Source organism: Pocillopora verrucosa, chromosome 1, assembly GCF_036669915.1.
Source record: "Pocillopora verrucosa isolate sample1 chromosome 1, ASM3666991v2, whole genome shotgun sequence".
NCBI classification, from domain to species: Eukaryota; Metazoa; Cnidaria; class Anthozoa; order Scleractinia; family Pocilloporidae; genus Pocillopora; species Pocillopora verrucosa.
The window spans coordinates 26,192,211-26,211,615 of NC_089312.1; the positions used below are offsets into that span (position 1 = coordinate 26,192,211).

The 19,405-nt window shown below is 39.6% G+C and overlaps 2 protein-coding genes across 2 annotated transcripts; both read right to left on the minus strand.

The window, feature by feature from the left end:
* Positions 1 to 345: 345 nt before the first annotated feature.
* LOC131771548 (sodium-dependent neutral amino acid transporter B(0)AT1) lies at positions 346 to 8,517 on the minus strand. The gene is made up of 9 exons (XM_059087358.2): positions 8,211 to 8,517; positions 6,326 to 6,783; positions 6,114 to 6,224; positions 5,251 to 5,460; positions 4,602 to 4,718; positions 4,191 to 4,389; positions 2,919 to 3,078; positions 2,265 to 2,427; positions 346 to 1,723 (listed from the first exon to the last, which is right to left on the minus strand). The coding sequence occupies exons 1-9, from the start codon at positions 8,458 to 8,460 to the stop codon at positions 1,520 to 1,522; spliced, it is 1,872 nt and encodes a 623-aa protein (XP_058943341.1). The 5' UTR covers positions 8,461 to 8,517; the 3' UTR covers positions 346 to 1,519.
* Positions 8,518 to 8,590: 73 nt separating this feature from the next.
* LOC131771612 (sodium-dependent neutral amino acid transporter B(0)AT1) lies at positions 8,591 to 17,305 on the minus strand. Its single transcript, XM_059087437.2, has 9 exons — positions 17,025 to 17,305; positions 14,762 to 15,219; positions 14,523 to 14,633; positions 13,817 to 14,026; positions 12,890 to 13,006; positions 12,234 to 12,432; positions 11,552 to 11,711; positions 10,802 to 10,964; positions 8,591 to 10,294 (listed from the first exon to the last, which is right to left on the minus strand). The coding sequence occupies exons 1-9, from the start codon at positions 17,260 to 17,262 to the stop codon at positions 10,148 to 10,150; spliced, it is 1,803 nt and encodes a 600-aa protein (XP_058943420.1). The 5' UTR covers positions 17,263 to 17,305; the 3' UTR covers positions 8,591 to 10,147.
* Positions 17,306 to 19,405: the final 2,100 nt, after the last annotated feature.

The window sequence follows — 19,405 nt, forward strand, 5'->3', positions numbered from 1 at the left end:
TGAAAACGAAAAATATACAACTTCCGCTCTTTAAATTTGTCGAGCGACCAGTGTTCAAGGCTTCAATTCTGCTCAGTCGTAATGGGAGTGGAAGCAATCTGGTTGATAAAGCTGATTCTTATCAATAGAACCGCACTCGAATCGAAATGATTTCTATATGACGCAGCTGTGTTCCACTAAAAGTTGACTGTGGCATATGCAAATTAAAACATTCTTCATTTCCATCGTGGTTGCCACGTCTCCCGCCTTACTTTCCCGCCAAAACACGAGGGCGAGACACCTGCTGCTGGTTTATTGCGCAAGAAAGAGATTTAAGTAGGACACATTTATTAGGCTATAGTACGCAAAAATTGAACTACGATAACAAAATAAACTTATCGACCTACCCCTTCTTTTACCTAAAGTTATGTCAGTTTTTGTTGTATTCTATTTCGAGGCACGTCATATGAAACCGAAATGTCTGGCTCTGTTTCCGAGATGTAACCCCACTACTATTCCCCATGTTGATGTTTTGATGTCTTTTTTGATATAGGATGGCGATCTAGATCTCCTATAACGGCCTAAAGCTACCGTATTTGAAAACCCCACCGGGATCAAACTTGAAAGATTGTGCCTCGTAAGTTAAAGTTTGACTTATATGAAGAGGTAGTCCATGAATTTCTCTGAAAAGAACTAAGTAACTGCCGCTCTCGATCAGTCTGACCCGTCAGATTTTGTTACTTAGTTCGAAACCAGTAAAGTGTAGAAAAATATGATGCGTTCACAAGAGCTCTTTCACTTTCTGTCGCTTTAAATATCAAGTAAATAACACGTGGGCATCATATCCGTCACACTTTCCTAGAATTTAATTTCTTGTTATATTTTCGACCAAGAGGTGATACCTGTATCTTTTAGTTTTACACATAAATATTTATATTTTGCGCAACGTGGAGATCGTCTAGTGACGTTGTACCTTAGGCTTTGTTAGGATGAATTGTTTGGTTTCACCAATCGTGCTCCTTTAGAAATGGATGAAAGGTGTGTAAGTCGGGTACGGTTGCAAGGAAGGTTTAACTGAATTTGGCAGAAGAGGAGACGGTTTCTTCTTAACTGTGGCTCTCCCGCCGTTCTATAGAAAAGCGCCCGGTATGGGTCATATATTTATTGTTTCAAATTCTGAGACACCTAGCTCGCCAAACAAAGTGTACATGGGTAATTTGGTTAGAAGGTCAGGCGGCTTGAGTGATTACGTATATGTTTGGCAAAGAAATGGATATTGTGACGACTGAGTGCATTTCATTCTTAATTTGTTGGCTCTCTTTTTTATATCGCTGTCGTAATCCGAAACGGCTGAGGCCTCCGAATAGGAGTGGTCTCTTAATTAAGCATAATTTGAAAGCGAAACCTCACAAGAATAGTGCATTTGGCGCGCATCTATCGAGTTTAATTTGCACCGCATGATACTCGCAGACCGATGATCTGACACGGTTCTATTCTATGTTTAAAGCTGGAGTCTCGATCTAAGATCTGAAGAAGCAAGTCATTCTGTGTTCTTCTCGGGCGGTTTCTTTGCAGACGTTTCAAGCAAGTCACGGACAATCTCTGTATCTCTCCTTCTCCTTGAGATCACACTTTGATATAATCTTAGAAAAAACACCGCGGGTATACAGAGACAAGAAGCGCAGATGAGAACCGCAATGATAAAGAGACACCAATTAGGATACTCTACACTCTTAACGTCGCCCTGAAATGAAAGAAAAATGATTTTTCATCGGTGGTTTATAGATTTTAATCCCTATGACAATACAGATAATCTCAGCAAACTATAATGCTTAATTATGCAGTCATGAAAGTCACGTTATTGTTATGATTCAGTTGACTAAAACCGATCAAACTAGAATCAAGGTCGACGAAGATGGCAGAAGCTGAGCGAGGATTTCATCTCATTTTACAGCCTAATGCCTTACCTCAACCGGGTTCGCGTGTCGATTTGCTCCGACGAGAGATTATTATGGATTAGTGAGACGTCTGTGCTTCCTACCATACAAAGCTCTTTATTACTGATTTATTATTCCACACTCAACTATGTCTCTGTGTTTTTGAATCACTCAAATTGAGTAAACAAACTTTTATTTCAGGTGACAGGCGAAGCTATTTCGACCAATTAAATGAAGACTTCGTTTCTAGTCCCCTGCTTGTTTATGACATGACTGGTTATTGAAATGCTCTGTCTAACACCCCCAACTTCCGTTTTGTATATAAATGCGACAAGCTGTTGTTCGTACCTCCTTGCTGTTCCACACCGAATATGTAATCGGTTTCAGTCCAAGGTTCAACACACTCCACACAAAGATGACAAATACTATCAAAGGGGACACAAATCTCCAGGTTATTTTCCAGTACAAGCCAGGTCGCATGCGCAGCATGTACTCGATGTCGTCGTAAAACCTGTGTATCAAAGTACGAAAGAAAGCGCTGTGTTACCGGTCATTCGTAATGTGCAGTGAAATAATGTTGGTGCAGGAGACAATTGTTCTATATAAATTGATACCACAGTTAAAGGTGTGTCTTAGAATAAAAAAATGACCTTTAATCCTTCTAAATCTGCGCTAATCATGATCACTTGCGCTCAGATACAGACGATCTGCTGCGGATAATCTCGGCACGGGTGAGAAACAATTTCCTTCATGAACTCCACTCATAGTTTCACACTCAAATTTACTTCCTTTGAACTCTTTTTTACCTTTACTTGTTTAGTTGGTTGTTTTTTTGATTGGGTTAACGGAGATCGCCACACCACCATGCGGACAGAAGGACTGACAGTCAAAAGAACCCTTTTTCCACTCCCACCCCGATCAAATAGTAAGCAGTTTCAAACTCTCGATGATGTACTCGGCCGATCGTTCATTAAAATTAAGGAACGATCTTTCATCCATTACCTGTTGGCGCCGTAGATCCATGAAACACCAACAAGTTCAAAGAAGCAGATGAACAGAAGCGGTAGTGTTCCTGTAAAGCTGTCAAACATCTGCAGCCAGTACTCCCCAGAGGTCTGACAGAACAGCAGTCCAACGACCAGACACACAAAACACGTTAGACCTGAAGACGAAATGAGATATTTTGTCAGATATTTTATCATCTGGAGTGTGAATATTATTCCTGTTTTTCTTCCTTTATTTTCCCTTACATATCACTTACTTAACCATTCACCGAGAGATCATGGACAATAGCAACATTGTTTATCAGAGCTTTTCTTTAGTTTTTGGATTTGAGTGTTGTTCCCTTGTCTTAAAGTTTCTTTTGAACAGTCGGTGTATGTATAGACCGGTAAGCATCAAATCAGTGTTCACGCTTTGCTGGCCGTGGGTGTCGTATATAGAGAATAATACATGGGCGCGGGTAGATATGGAATTTCTCTTCGAGTGTTTAACTCGATAGCTCACGAGTGAGATGTCGAGTTGAGCACAAGAAGAGAAATTCCATATCTACAAGCAACCATGTATTATTTTGTTTATCATATAAACACAATAGCACTTTACTGGAAAGAAAAGCCGACTTCATTAATGAATGAAAATAAATGAATCGACAATCCTCGAATAACAATCGTAAAGTGCGTTGGCGCTAACTCTTAAGATGGAAAAATGCGTTGAATCATGACTACAAAAACAACAATGATCGTAATTTTCAATTTACAAAATTCTCATTTATTGACTTTGCCCTTACCGACAGAAGAAGTCTTTCAGGTAAACGGCCAAAATCGGCCAGTGAAAAATCTTCCAGTCGTCGATTTCATTCTGAGCCGAGAGAAATGCTTACACTAAAGCCACTGAATACGTAACTTTTGGTTTTTCTTTTAGTATATTGGTTTCCTCCCTCTTCTAAAAAAGTTTGAACCTCACTGTCTGTCAGCAATACGGATTTTTTAGTGTTTTAGCCGCCATAATTTGAGGAAGCTTTGAATCGTAAGGGATTTGCCGTTCATTCATCAACCTGACCGAGTGGCGCCAAAGGCGATTGACGTATAAGCAGCTGATTGGCTATATCAACACACGTGAAAAAAATACGATATTTTTTCACGTGTGTTGTTACGGCTTTACTCAGGGGCCGGAAATCCTTGTATAACACCGCAGTTTATGTGATAAAAAAAGATAATCTACAATAAAGAAATTCTGAAATTTTACGTAGCTAAAAAGTAAATAAAATTATCTTACCTGTCAGTAATTCCTTTCGCAGCGGAATCAACTTCTGGTCGTGCAGTGAATTAAGCACACCCTCCAGTATACCGAACATACTGCCGAGGCCGAGAGACAGCAACATGGAAAAGAACAGAACAGACCATAGTGGGGATAACGGAAGCTTCAGGATGGCTTCAGTGAAAGCTATGAAAGTCAGGCCAGGACCTTGGAACGACTGATAAGGAAATTCATTAAAAAATGGTTTTTGCAGAGAATTATATTTCAGAAGTATCCTGATTAATTCAGTCGTAGAAGCTTGAAGCAAGAGACTCTTGATCTCAAGTGTTGTCCTTTAACGTGATTTCTATTTATCTTAGAAGGTATCGGAAAAAATTTACTTGTCGAACTTGTACATATAATTTTATGGCTACTATTTAGCGTCTTTACCTCAGAAAGCCAATATGTTAGGTTATGGCATTTTTGCTGAATTGTTACTCCGTGCGGAAGGTTGGTGTTATTTGCACCACCGTATAGACTCAAACATTCGTCGTATGATCCATGTGCCTGCGGAATAAAGTCAAAAGACTTCTAGAGTAATAAAAAAAAACATTTTAAAGATATTTTCCTTGCTTTACGACTGGCGTCCTCTTAGAGAAATGAGCAGTGTCCTAGAAACTAGCTTGCATAAGGCGTCTCTTTTTTTCCTTGACGAATAAAAAACGAGAGCATGGTGCAGTAAAGGGTTAACAAGATGCTAACAAATTGGCAGGTTTGCAGTTCTTTTTTTCTTTCTTTAATCGTTAGGGGTTTCAATTCAGTCCGATGATAAAAACTTTCTGATAATGTCGCTCTCAAAAAAACGCGTAAAAAGCTAGACGACGAGTGTTTCTTTCGTATTATCGTTACGTTAAAAAAAACTTAATTGAATTAAAATCTTGTAGTGATAACAACAACAATAGCAGCAAGGTAGTATCTCAATCTTAACCTGGTAGTTGAGTTAACACCCATCTCTTATTAATTAGTACAACACCCCAACGCATCTCGGTCTTTTGCTCACTTGGGTGGTAGAAATCTACTCCCCCAGGCCAAACCTCACCTTGAAGCCGAGGACGGAGAAAACTACAACGGTCGCAAAGACTGACGTGAAACTATCAGTCAAAGATATAAAAATGGCGTCTCGCCGACAGTTGTTGTGTCTTGGGTTGTAACTCGCCATAGCGATGAGGGTCCCAAAACCGACACCCACAGAAAAAAACACTTGAGTTGCAGCCTCGAGCCATACTAAAGGGGACAGCAATCTAGAGAACTAAACATTAAGACAAAGGGAAGTGAAAGGTCGGAAAAAATCATCTCATATTTTCTTCGAGAGTTCACACTATGCGCACTATTTTTTAAGTACATTTACCAATTACATATTTCTACTACTTTTGTGGTTTTTGTGGGCGCCTTACGGTTTTTACTTAAAACTGTCTTCCATCCTAACCTTTTGCAGCCTTACCGCTCATTGCTTTGGCGTGAACAAAATAACCAGCGACGTAGGCTACTCTAGATAGTTGATGCCTCATTATGCAGATAATAATCAGGTCTTTGTTAGGCTTGATTTCTCCCATTTACGCGAGTTCGGTATTCGATATCCTCGAGACTCGGGCTCATTTTCTGAACAGCATTTATAATTGGGCATCGGGCCGAGTTCTTTATAGTATAAATGGAGTTTACGCAGTCCATACTGATCGGCCAGATCGGCGTAATTATTCACTGAGAGGATTTAAAAATCAATCGGAGTGGTTCTACTAGATAAAAGCTATTTCTTAATTGTATCCACTACATTGAATGTAATTGGACTACGTGGCCGATCAGTTTTAGCTCGTGAAAAATGCTCCAAGTGGAAGAGTCTGCCTGTCGTGTGTGTCCGTTGGCGATGGTTTCACTATGAAAATAAACGCTTTTCCGGTTAGTTACCTGAGGTTTGAACATGTGTATGATTCCATCTAATGATCCCTTCAGAGTAACAGCTCTTCCAAAGAAGATGGCCAGCACGATATATGGTAAGGTGGCAGTGACATACAACGCCTTTTGAAAAAAATGGGAAATTATGTAACTCTGAGAGGTTTCCACCTTTGCTTCTCTTCTGAGAGAGCCAATTTAACTGGCAAGGCCTATAAATGTTTTACCTTTCCAGCAGACTGGACACCACGGCTAACAAACAAAAACAGAACAATCCATGCCAATAATAGCACAAGGCACAGATGCCACTGGAAATCACCCATATCCTCGATGGAGGTTGTCGCACCGAGGGCTTTAGTGTACCAGAAATATTGTGTTCGACCGGCCAGTTTGCACTCCTCATTTACTGTGCAGTTCACGCCGCTGGGGCAGGTAGAGTAGGGGAGGGGGGCTTGAAACGACACAAATAGATAATAAAAACACCAGGCAATGATCATGTTGTAGTACATGGAGATCAGAAGGCATACGACCACTGAAGCAAGCCCCACACCGCCCAGGTAGGGGTGAATAGCTTTCCACACACCGATGGGACCCTGACGGAGGCTTTGGCCGATGGCAAGTTCCAGGAAGAAGAGAGGAATGCCGAGAAGGATCAGGCTGATAAAGTATGGAATAAGAAACGCACCTTTTATGGAAGGAATGAAAAATAACTATGATTAGGAAAGACATCAGTGCATATTTACATTTATTTACAGTGCATGAAACTGTTCAGAAGGAAAAAGAAAGGCTTTGAGGAAAAAATGCGTAGGCCAACAGCGGTGGCTTTCGAGTTTCGCTCGAAGCAATGTTAACTTGAATGAACGCGGTCGCAGAACAGTCTAAGATTTTGACACTTTCAAAATGACACACCTAAAAATAGGGACAATTTTTATGATTAAATTTCATCACTTTTACGCCTAACAGCTGATTGTTTTACCGTTTTACGGCTAACGGTTATAGCCCCATCTAGTAGCGTACATTTTTATACCTTGCAAGCACAGGAATTCTTTTAAAACAAAATGTTAAGGCTATAGAGCAAAATATCAGTGGAGTAACATATTGACAAGAAGGCAAACTGTTTTCTTATTATGGTGTTTGTTGTTTCAGATTTAACCTGTTGCTTAAATGTCCTGTTGACCTATTGTTATCAGGAGATACCTTTTCACCAGCGTGAAATTTGCATTCAACGATCCAGCCGTATAAAGGTTCATTGAATGGTCAACACAATTTCGCTAGAATAATCTGTGATACCGCTTGCTTTATTTTGATTACACTGCTTCAAAGGGAGTGCGAATTTTCATCGGTATCTCTTTGTTTTTCGAAGAGTAAGAGAGTAAATCGAATTAAAAAGATCAGACTCCTCGAGATGTGCATGTGATTAAATGTTGATAGGCGCGCGAGCTTTGTTATGTATTCTTGCGCTAAAATTACTCTATTTGTCTGCGGTTATTCGACCTCATTTCCGACCTGGCGTTTTTGCGAGTCCACCAGATATTTTCAGGGAAACAATATATCGGTTTGGATAACATTATCTTCGGAAACAGGGCTCGGAATAATTTATTCTTTACTAACAGTTCGCTAATTCCCAATCAATCCATTTTCAAGAGATGACCAACAGGAAAAAAGTCGAGCCATAGAGGGTTACGTACACCTCTAAACTTGAGAAAAAAAAACATTACGTGCTATCTAAGGCTATAACAGCTCTGAAAATACGCTGATTTTATTTTAACGAGGCTGTCTTTTTTTAATGCGATTCCTTATCTCAACAGGGTGTCAGGTGCTCTCGAGCTTATTGTTCTTTCACATGTGCTCTCTTACAAGGAAATTATTTAATCCATCAGGAAAAGTGAAATACGGCCCAAGAACACAAAACAGAAATGATAAGGAAGTGAAACCAAATATTACAAAGTTTTGCGTGTTATTCCAAGCATAAATTATTGAGCTATCGATAGGGAACTATCAGAGAGTGACGATTTTCTCTCTTTCACCGCAATTTACATAGTAAATTAAGAGTTTCATGACCGCAGACGTGATACCATGGCTCAATTTTAAACCCATTAGATCTCTCCCTACCTCCTCCATTTTTCTGACACAAATACGGAAATCTCCATAAATTTCCAAATCCAACCGCGAACCCGATAGTAGCGAGAATGTATTCGGCTTTGTTGCTCCAAGTCTGCCGTTTTACTATATCTACCTCCTCGCTTATGGTGTCGGTCTCGAAATCAAGCTTGCCTTCCTCCGCTTCATCGTACCCATTCTCGGGGCTGGCTGTTAGATTCAACGTTATCAGACCGTCGGCTTTTCGATCTTGTCTTGGCATTGCGATCGCAGTGCTCTGAATACGCGCCAAGGCTCAAAGACACTATTCGTCTGCTCATAAAGTGAGGGTCAATAACAAATCACGAATAAGGATAAATAAAAACCAGTTTTCTCAAAACACAATAAACGAGTTTGACCGGTTTGAATATTTTATTTCTTAGTGAACATAGAAGCGCGCTAAACGCGACTTTAGTATGATCTATGTAGAAAAAACCGTTTAGTATCTGCGATTGTGAAATACGAGTGGGTATTATTAATTTAAAACGTTATCAAGGAACATGTAAAAGTTCGTTCACGATCCTACAATAGATACATACTCATTTGTAAATATTTCATCAGCACGGATGTTTGTTGATGACTGACAGCTCGGCACATTTGACCCGTCTCAAGAGATCTTTCAGAATTTTAACGAAACGAGGAAGCTTAGGGATAGGGTAAGGGTTATTTTAATTTAATTTATATTTTTCAAGACTTGATATGAAATAACATGACAAAACGGGTGCAAACGAACTTACAGAATGTACCGCCATGAAGAGAGTTCAGATTTTTGTAGAAGCGTCAAGACAATATGTGTTTAACTTTCTAGACAAGTTTTCTTTCAAAAAGTTTTCAAAAGTGTCAGTTTATGTAAATATAAGGCGCCTCATTGAGTCACAGATATGATTCTCTTCGACTGAACTTTATGCATGTTTTTCTTGTAGGGCTTAGAGTTAGAGTTCACCAGTCAACAAGGTTTAGCACTTGGTTATAACAGAATTTAAACTACTCGTGAGCTTATTATTTATTACAATTATACAGACTAAATAGGATTTAATCGACCTAGCATGATAACTATAATACAAATGGTTAAAAAAAAAAACAAATACAAATGTTACTACCTGTACAGCCTCAGACAAATGGTGCAAAAAAAATGCTTTCAGATGTCAAATTACAACTAACAGGCTTCTCGAATACCACTTTCTATTAAAAAAAAATAGCAAATGGAGGCTGAAAAATGCGTTGTAACAGGGTAAGGAGGAAAAAAGTGCGTTTTAGACTCATTTCCATCCTTGTAGCCGACGTTGTATGTTCGTAGAAATGTTGTAGTGTAAACTGTACCATGATATAAATTTTTCCATCTAGTTAGACTTTTCCTTGGCTTCACTTTGCGACAATTTCGAGCCAGAAGTCTACGGAATCTCGTACACGCGGTTAGCGTCAAATTAACTTTGTAATGGTAGAGATAGGAATGAATTAATTTCTGGAGATTTCTCCATTATGAACAACAGCATCTTGATAGTAAATACCCTTGTGATCTTTTCATGAATATATCTAAGAATATTCGCCAAGTTGATGTTCCTGAAGGTTATTTGTTATCCTGTATTGATATGAAAATCGCCTTCAAGTTTAAAGGTAGAGCATTATTGCTCCATTGGAAAATGGATCGATGACTGTTTGTTTTCGTTTGCGAGAAAATAAAGATAGCGGCCATATTTTATTTTACACGCTAATCACGTGTGAAATTATCCGCAGTATGGATGCGCACTGCAATACTAAGTAAAAGCCTTGAATTCAAATCAATGAACGGTTCAGTTTCCACTGGTTCCGCAATCTTCCTACTACTTTACCAACATTTGCCATTGAAATGTGTTGTAAATGCTCGATCATCTCCAAGTATGTTAGTCAAACCATAACAAACAGTCAAGTGATCATGGCGTATATCCTCTCCTCTTCGCGATAAACCGTTGGCATAAGTTTACAAGAAAGACCGCTGGTATACAAAGACAGGATGCGCAGATGAGGAAAGCAATAATAGGATAACACCAGGATGGGTATGGAACGCTCTCCACCTCGGCCTACAACACCAAACAGATAAATATACATTTCGACTAAAATAAAACAACAACAACAACAACTGTTAAAAATTTATCCAATAAATACAGCGAAGTTCCGATTCAAAGTAATTTTCCCTTCCCATTTTCAATAATTGACGGACCTGACAGATATGAGAGGCTCTTTCTTTTGTAGACGTTTGGAAAGGGACACTTAGCACAGCCAACTGAAACCGCCACACAGATAGTGCATTGAGTTCTTCAAATGCTGAAACTCTTTGAACTTTAGCATTTGTCTAAAACTAATCGCTGCAAACAGCAAACAAATGGCCGACCATTAACGTGATTTTAGCGGAAACTTCACAGCGCAACATTCCCAAGGAAAACTTTATTAAATATCCTTAGCACCCCACAAATTCAGCACAATTACCCCCATTTCTTCTACCCCTGACCCCTGACCCCTGACCCCTGATCCCTTACCCACCGGTAACAACGCACAATTAAAGAACAATGGTAAAATCATTCAGTCACCTTATTTGGTCTCCAGACAGAGTACGCAGGTGGTTTCATTGCCAAGTTAACAATACTGCTAACAAAGATCGCCAGGACTATCACAGGAGACACAAATCTCCACATTATCGTCCAGAACCATCCGGGTCTCTCGAGGAGCATGTAAGTTAAATCGTCAGAAAATCTGGAAGAATCAAGATATGCTTCTAAGAAAATTCTTCATTGCCAAAGACATCACGAACAGAGACCGGTGGTAGATTCTCTTAGCTCTATCCGTTTCTGAGAACAAGGCACCCATGTCAAAGAACTCTCAACCACACCTCAACATCAGTAAGCATATTCTCTCAACTATTCTCTGTACATTTTTTAAGGTATCGATAATTTGTTTAACAGTCCAGAGGGTCTGTATTTGGCGATCATTTCATTTATTCTCGTGATCTTAAAATAAGCAGAGCGGTGATACTGTAAGGAGAAATGAAATGCTAGTCACTCATGGTAAACTTTCCAATAGGTGTCTCGTACTTCCTATCAAAGGTCGCTTTGAGTTTCTTTACGTTGCATCAAGATAACACACCAAAAGTTTTCTGAAAGTGACAAGATTTTCTCTTCAATCGCATCATGTGTTACCTGATTAATGCGGTGATGTTACAACGTGAAATCAAAAAAAATACAACAAACAAACAAAGCTTCCTTATATGAAGACACGTCCACTCGTGATGATCTCGAGCTTATGGTTTATATCTTATCAGTCGATCTAGCTCCAGTCCTCACCTCTTGGTTCCATACACCCATGCTACTCCGATAAGTTCGAAGAAGCAGATGAAGAGAAGTGGTAGTGTTCCTGTAAAGCTGTCAAATAGCTGCAACCAGTACTCCCCAGAGGTCTGGCAGAACAGCAGTCCAACGATGAGACAAAAGAGGCACGTAAGACCTGGGAAGGATTAAACAATATGCTAGCTTAGTATCTGACTTGTTAGCGAAGGAGAGAGTAGAAAGGCTGGAGGGGGATCATGAAGTAAAGTCCCTTGTTACCCTTTCATCCTCGTCTTTCAATCAGCTGCCTTACTTTTGGGGATTCTTTGTTCGCACCACTACACTTACTACACAGATAACCAGGTACTTTTACGTCAAATCAAGACTGTTAAATCAAAGAAAATTAAAAATGTGACCGAAGCCGAGTGCATGACGCAGAAGTAAACAAGGTAATTTCCAATTGTGATTCGATATCTTGCAAGGAGGTTTCGTCGCAGCTAACGTGCGATTTTCCCACAGAACCCAGCGGTGTCACATTTAAGAAACTAACTCGTGATATAACATTTTTTACGCCCAAGAAATTTGCCTTCATAATAAAGGAAACTGCAAAATGCTATTGAGACAAGATAGAAAAAATAAAAAACAAATTGACGGCAAACCAAGAAGGAACTAGAATTCATTCAACTCAACAGAAACTGACCTGTCATTATTTCCTTGCGCAAGGGTACTATCTTCTGTTTGTGTAACGGGTTAAGTACACCCTCCAGTATACCGAACATGCTACCAAGACCGAGAGACAGAAACATGGCGAAGAACAGTACAGACCATAGTGGTGAAGCCGGCATTAAAAGGATTGCTTCAGTAAAGGCAATGAAAGTGAGGCCAGGACCTTGAAATTTCTGAAGAAAAAAGATGCGATAGTCGTTTTGCTATTGATCATGATCATTTAACAGAATTTCTTTCGATTATATTAATATATTCAAGTGAAAAGAGAAAACATGGAGTTTGCTTGTATTATGGAAAAACCACAGGCGCGATTCTTTTGATACAATTCCAATTCTTTTGACTTTCTGTCTCTCTCCCCTTCTCTCTCCCCCTCTCTCTCTTTCCCTCCCCTCCCCCCCCCCTCTCTCTCTCTGTCTCTCTTCAGTCATTCGTTCGTCAGTAGGTTTATTTGTCCGTTTGCCTGCCGGTCTGTCTGTTAGTTTATCCATCTTTATCCTTTTGCGGTTTCTGCAATTTACAGTGCGCAAATGTTTTAACCCGTCCACAGGTGCATGGTCTATATTTGTCTGTAAGATTGTCAGTCTGTGTGAGTAATACATGAATTTTGATTAACTATGTGCCATGATTTACCTTAGATAGCCAGTGCTCCAGATTATGACATTGCTTTTTAAGCGTCACTCCAGCGGACAGTTTAGTATTGTTGACTTCACCATAAAATGCTAAACACTGAGTGTAGGAATCATGTGCCTTTAAACGTAAGAAAGATGAAAGTCAAGTCATATTCGATGGGTAATTGGATTTTAGTTAAGCCTTAAAATAGGCTCTATCAATGTAATCACACATGATACCCTTTAAAATATCAGAAGGTATTCCAAGTAATCTTTGTTATTATGAGACAGAGAGGGCAAGATGACTTATCATAGGGCAATTGAGTGTACCTGAACTGAGATGTGATTCTCAAGATCACTGTTACTCAATAAGTTGTGGTAAAATTCTCATCTTTCCAATGGTCAATTAGTCAATTATTCTGAGTAGTAATCTATGAGGGAGTGATTTCTGCTGATACTCATTTCATAGTTGTTTGAGGGTATACAAAATATTAAAGTCGCTCTCAAGAACTGACCAGAAAGAGATGTAATGTATTCAGCTCTTGAATGACGATGATGGTGTTTATATTATCATTCTGTTAATTAGCAAACTCACATCCCAAAGTTGTAATCTACTTGAATTACTATACCTTGATTAAAATGATTGTGGCAAACTGTCGAGGTCCAATGGATTTAAAACAGCTGTTTATGATTTGCTCACGTGATTGTTTACTTTTTCACGTTTTTTTAAAATAAGATCTAACGCCATTATCAGTGTCCTCTTAGCACGATGGTATTTTTCATTTTATAGAAGCAACATAAAAATGCCTTAATCATATCTTCGCTTAATCACCACAAACAAATTGAATCACAAAAATTAACTTTTATGCATTACAATCTCTACCTCTTAATAAGTGCTGTTTTTTCGTCATTTATTCTGCACTTATATTGTACTTCCGTAACTACTCACCTTAAAACCAAGGACAGAGAACACCACCAGAGCTGCAAAGATAGCCGTGAAACTGTCAGCTAACGATATAAAGATGGCGTCTCTTTTGCAGTTGTTATGCTTTGTGTTGTAACTTGCCATCGCAATGAAAGTACCAAAACCAACACCGATGGAAAAGAATACTTGAGTAACGGCTTCTAACCAAACCAGAGGACTGGTTAGCTTGGAAAACTGAAAGAAACGTTTATATTAGCGATTTTTTGCTCTAAACTTTGCCCACATTTTAACCCTTAATGAGGGTGAATGATATGAGGAGGTAAATCGAAGCTCTTTTACGAGTAAAATCAAACTCTAATTTTCAAGCTCGTCATTTGCAATCCGTCTTGATATGAGACATTCTAAACCATATTTGTATCTTGTTGCTGTATTCTCCAGCCCGTTTTCGTTTACACTATCAATTTAAGAAGTACCCTTTTTAACGCTTTAAGCTGATTCAAGATCTGACAATCGGATTCATAGTCCTTCAAAACACTGGTTTGTTTTGGTCGTTTCTAGCCTGTTCGTCTAGCACTTTTATCATGATCTTTCCTTTTACCTAAGAAAAACATGAGCTCATAGTTATCTTTCCATTTAATTGCAACAATGATTTGACTTAAACATCAGTCAGGAAGAAACCTCTAAACACATAAGTCCAAGAAAGAATTCAGTAATATAATCTTCTGATTACCTGAGGCTTGAACATGTGTTTGATTCCGTCTACCGATCCCTCCAATGTGACAGCTCTTACAAGGAATATGGTCAGAACAATATATGGAAGTGTAGCAGTGACATAAACCGCCTATTAATAAATAAAAGCGTTTAATAATCAAAATAAATGCCTAAACTTTGGGAAGAGCCTAAACTAATTACTAAAAAGTTGTTATGAGCGAATGAGGTGACTTTATTTAAGGAATTACAAGGCTCTACCTTTCCAGCTGACTGGACTCCTCGATTGATAATGATCAGCAGAACAATCCATGCTAAACTAAGCACAAGACACAGATGCCACTGAAAATCACCCATATCCTCAATGGAAGTTGTTGCCCCGAGTGTCTTAGTATACCAGTAGTACTGCGTCCGCCCAGCCAGTTTACACTCTTCGTTTACGGTGCAATTCGGGCCAGCGGGACAAAAAGAATAAGGCAGAGGGTCTTGAAACGACGCGAACAAATAATAAAAACACCACCCGATTATCACGTTATAATACATGGAGATCAGAACGCACACGACCGCTGAAGCAAGCCCCACACCACTCAAGTAGGGGTGAATAGCTTTCCACACACCGATGGGACCCTGGCGGAGGCTTTGGCCGATGGCGAGCTCCAGAAACAGAAGGGGTATGCCAAGCAGGATCACACTGATAAAATATGGAATGAGAAATGCACCTGAAGAAGAGGAAGAAAAACATTTTTGTTTGATATGGTTTTCTTTCTCGTTCCGCTGTGATTGGAGGAACCACGTTACCGTAGTGGGACTGGAGTCCAACATTGTATTTAATCCGAGACGATGTGGAGGTTGCTCTATTTTTGCGATTTGGTGAGGTGGCCTAATAGTCAGTGCACTGGACTCCAGGTTTTGAGGTCTGGGTTCGAGACCAGGCCAGGTCAATGTCTTGTGTTCTTGGGCGAGACACTTTCTCTCATCGTGCTTCTCTACACCCAGGAGTATTAATGGGTACTGGTGAATTGTCTGGGAGGCCTCACAAAGTACAAAAATGCTCAAAATGCTGGGGGAGGGGGGCCTTGTGATGGACTAGCATCCCATCGGGGGGGGGGGGAGTAATACTCCTTGTCGCTTAATTCTACATGGAACCGGCAGGTTTGAGCTATATATTAGTAGTTTAGTTAAGCGCTTTGAAACCAGCCTCGTATTCCCTGTGAGATTGAAATCTAGTTATAAATCTGGGTAGGTAGGGGGGGGGGGTGGGAGGATAGGGAAGCCCTTCAGGGAGAAAGAGAAACTGGTCGGCCACGAGGTTTCAAATACCTCATTTGACTAACATTTGTGGAGTCTCTTCTCTTATTATTCTGGAATAAAAACGTTGCATCCCTACCTGATTAAGAAAATCTGTATAAAAGCGATTAGAATGAAGAGTTTAGTTTCGCAAATGCATTTTTGTACCAGAAAAGTTTAATAAAACGTCAGCTTACCAAGATTGCAGTGTGAGGAAAAAGTGTTTTAAAAAATATTGCGCCACTAAATCAGTCAACCATAAGGTGCGTGTGAAAGAAACCCAAGTCATGACCTAGACTCGTGCGCGGCGCCTTCACGGATAACTGCTTCAATTGTTGTTTTTGGTCGCATAAGTGAAACTAAGTGTGGTAATTGCCCTGTTTATTATTCATGTCGGAAACCGGTATAACTCCTTTTTTGTCTAACTTGCGTGATCCACTTGAAATTCACAGTGCAGGTGAAAAACAAATCTTAAACGCGGATGCAAAGAAAACATCAGGCTTCTACTGCTCAAACTTTTCCCCTCTCCGCCGCCGGCGTGCATTTTCGCTGTTAGAGGTATCTATAGTCGTTAAAAATTGAAAAAAAAATAGCGATTCTTCGCATGGACGGAAGATCGATTTCAAAATGGTATTATGAGACGATAGATGGCAGATGCGATCTTTGATAATCCTCTAATTTCACCGTGTTATCAGATGCCATGGAACCCTGGGTGGCAAAACACTAATGCGAAACTGAGATTGCATTGTTTTACGGTAAAAATCGAAAATGCACGCCATCAGGCTGTGTTAACAATGCTTGTTCCGTTTCCTCAATTGCAAATCCTACGAATTCGTTCCATTATAACATATCATCATAGTCTCACAGAGATCCTGGTGAGATTATTGGATCTATAGCATTAATTTTTTGCTTCTGGATCTGCTCCAGTTTTAAGTCTCATCTTTTGCTTTCTAAGCGATCTATGCAAATTAAATGCGGTATTTCCTAAAATACGTAAACATGCCGCTTTGCGAGCCATTAACTCGACGTGACACTCTTTTCGACCTGGCTGCAGTATTACTGCCACTTTTAGTCGCCGAGATCACAAAATTTCAAACAATCTTTTGAATTTCTTGCAACCAATGACAATACTCTGCCACAGCGAGAGCGACGTCAAGTTTTACTAACTGCATACATAAAATAATCTCTTTTTGATTTACTCCTAGATGCACTCAATGCATGACTTCGACAAACTTACCGCCGCCATTTTTTTGGCACAAGTAAGGGAATCTCCAAACATTTCCAAATCCAACCGAAAAACCTAACATTGCCAGCACAGACTGAGCCTTGTTTCCCCAGGTTTTGTACTCAGCGTCGTCATCATTGTTTGCATCACCTCCGGAAGAGTTGAATTTGTCTTTTGGCTCCTCGTCGTCGATGTCCAGCTCGGTTAACGGCAAAGCTACGTGATTTTCGTCGCGTTCTCCTTGAAACATTGTTTGAGCGGAAGAATGAACGAATTGGAGTGAGAACAGCGCTTGTCTTCAGTAGTATCGAACAGGTTCGAAACTTGAAAAACCTCTTTGAAAACTGGTTTGTCAAGTTGTAACGGAACTTTGAATTGATTCCAATTCACGCATGAGTAACCTACCCACGATGATTTAAAAAATAGAGAAGCCTTGACTGTGCTCTGTTCTGTTATAAAGCACGCAGGAAGCGGCTAGAGCACGAAAGAAGTGTAGTGAGAAACACGAGACGTAAACCTTTAACCCGGAATGTCTATTTTGTTTTTCCTTTGAGGATTTTCGTATCTGCTCACGTTTTAATAACGTAAATCATGGCGCCTGGTATGTTTACAAACGTTTGTTTGGTTCTTCTGTTGCTACTTACCGGCTCGCTTGTTTCGAAATTTCACTTTCAATGATCAGAAAAAAGCTATAAAGAAGTCCCGAAAAGTTCGAACATGTTACAATTTGGCAGATGGCGTGACAGCTTTAGCTCAGCTCTATGCTCTATACTCTCATAGAGCACGCTCTTTCAGCCAATGAATGACAGCGCGCGTTATATCCAAACTTTATTATAAACGGCATTTATATTACGTCTTATGGTGTCTAGAAAGTTCCAACCTCCCATTTAAATAAAATCGATTTGGTTTCTTTAGGTGTCAACAAACAATGAGTCAAACCCTTATTTTCAAAGCACGCTTCCTTGAATCGAGAGGGTACTAAGAATTGAGAGCGCACCATGACCATGTGGGGCACAAGTAAGAGATCTTGAGTCAAATGAGTGACGCAATTTTTATGAAACCTATGCCTACATAAGGAAGAAATTAAACCGAGAGAGCTTGTAACTGTTGATACCGGTCTAATAGCTGCTTAGTTGATTCACTAACCACAGATCACTCAGGTCTATCTTTCTGTTAGTTAGCTTTTTACGCATTCTATTCTTTCTATAGATTATTTGATGCCATCTTTTTCAAATTTCTCCCCACCAAATATTAGTATTCTACAGCGCTTTCTTTTAGGAGATGAGTTGCATGAACAACTTTCGTTACCGCCTGCGTGTACTTTCGTTTTGCCACTTTAATAATGGAAAAGATGACTAACATGCAAGCTCAAGCCTTAGTTTACATAAGGAAGAAATTAAACCTTGAGAGAGCTTGTAACCTTGTGCGCAAGTCTAATGGCTGTTCAAAGTTTTAAAACCAGACATCGCGATCCGTCGTCCAGTGCTCTATATAAAATGCCACGGGCGGTACTTAAGATGTTAATATAGTGCGTGGGAAGAATACTTACAGCTGGGAGACTTTTTGGAACTCCAAGGTTACTTAACTTCGCGTTCTTATCTAAGCAACAAAATATAGTAATATATATAGAGTTAATTTGATTTTATCAACTGATTGATAATGTAAAAAAAGACCATTACATGTATAGGCTACTTTTTGGCGACGTCTGCACAGAGACAGACCTTCTCGCGGATTTTGTTTGGTGAAGCGACTCGAGGTAGAATAACTCTTATGTATTATGACCGCGGTTTTTCTTTTTTTTCAGCCATCCAGACGGGTTTTCGGATCTAAACCCTGAGGCATTAGCCATCATCCGCTTGGCGTCTCCTACCATAGAATGACACTACCTTTATGAATGATAAAATGATATCGTTATAGCATGAGAAGCATGATAAATTTTAAAATTCCGAGATTGCTCACCCTTTGGAAATTTTGTGAAACTAGACGAAGTTTAAGTCGGAGTACCATGACGATCTAAATGTCTCTGTTGGCATGATTGCATGTTTCTTATAAAAAGGTAACTTGCTGGGTTTTTTTTTTTGTAATAACGCCAATGGAATATCGAATGATAAGAATGAAATTAACGCAAACGTACAGCCTATATCACGTGAAATTGCTATCTTAAGCAATGGAATGGATGCAATGTCAAACAGTGTTCCTCCAAACGAGAGTTGATCACACAGCCTTTAAACTTCACGAAAAGTGAGCATTATAATATTCAGCAAATTCCCATTTCCGAATTCAGTATTTTCCTTTATTCGTGACAAATATTGGACAACTTCCTATATTCGACGACCGTGCACAATCTAAAAGATATGTAACACAAACGTTTAGCATGTGGGTTGGCTGGCAAG

What these genes read in the sequence shown, in the direction of transcription:
- LOC131771548 (XM_059087358.2), bottom strand. Translation starts at nt 8,460, where the DNA reads ATGCCAAGACAAGATCGAAAAGCCGACGGTCTGATAACGTTGAATCTA. An exon ending in GTGTCCAGTCTGCTGGAAAG is followed by an intron (nt 6,225 to 6,325) that starts GTAAAACATTTA and finishes TTTTTTCAAAAG; the next exon opens with GCGTTGTATGTCACTGCCAC. An exon ending in TAACATATTGGCTTTCTGAG is followed by an intron (nt 4,390 to 4,601) that starts GTAAAGACGCTA and finishes TTTCCTTATCAG; the next exon opens with TCGTTCCAAGGTCCTGGCCT.
- LOC131771612 (XM_059087437.2), bottom strand. Translation starts at nt 17,262, where the DNA reads ATGTTTCAAGGAGAACGCGACGAAAATCACGTAGCTTTGCCGTTAACC. An exon ending in GTGCCAAAAAAATGGCGGCG is followed by an intron (nt 15,220 to 17,024) that starts GTAAGTTTGTCG and finishes CCTCTTCTTCAG; the next exon opens with GTGCATTTCTCATTCCATAT. An exon ending in AACACATGTTCAAGCCTCAG is followed by an intron (nt 14,027 to 14,522) that starts GTAATCAGAAGA and finishes CGTTTCTTTCAG; the next exon opens with TTTTCCAAGCTAACCAGTCC.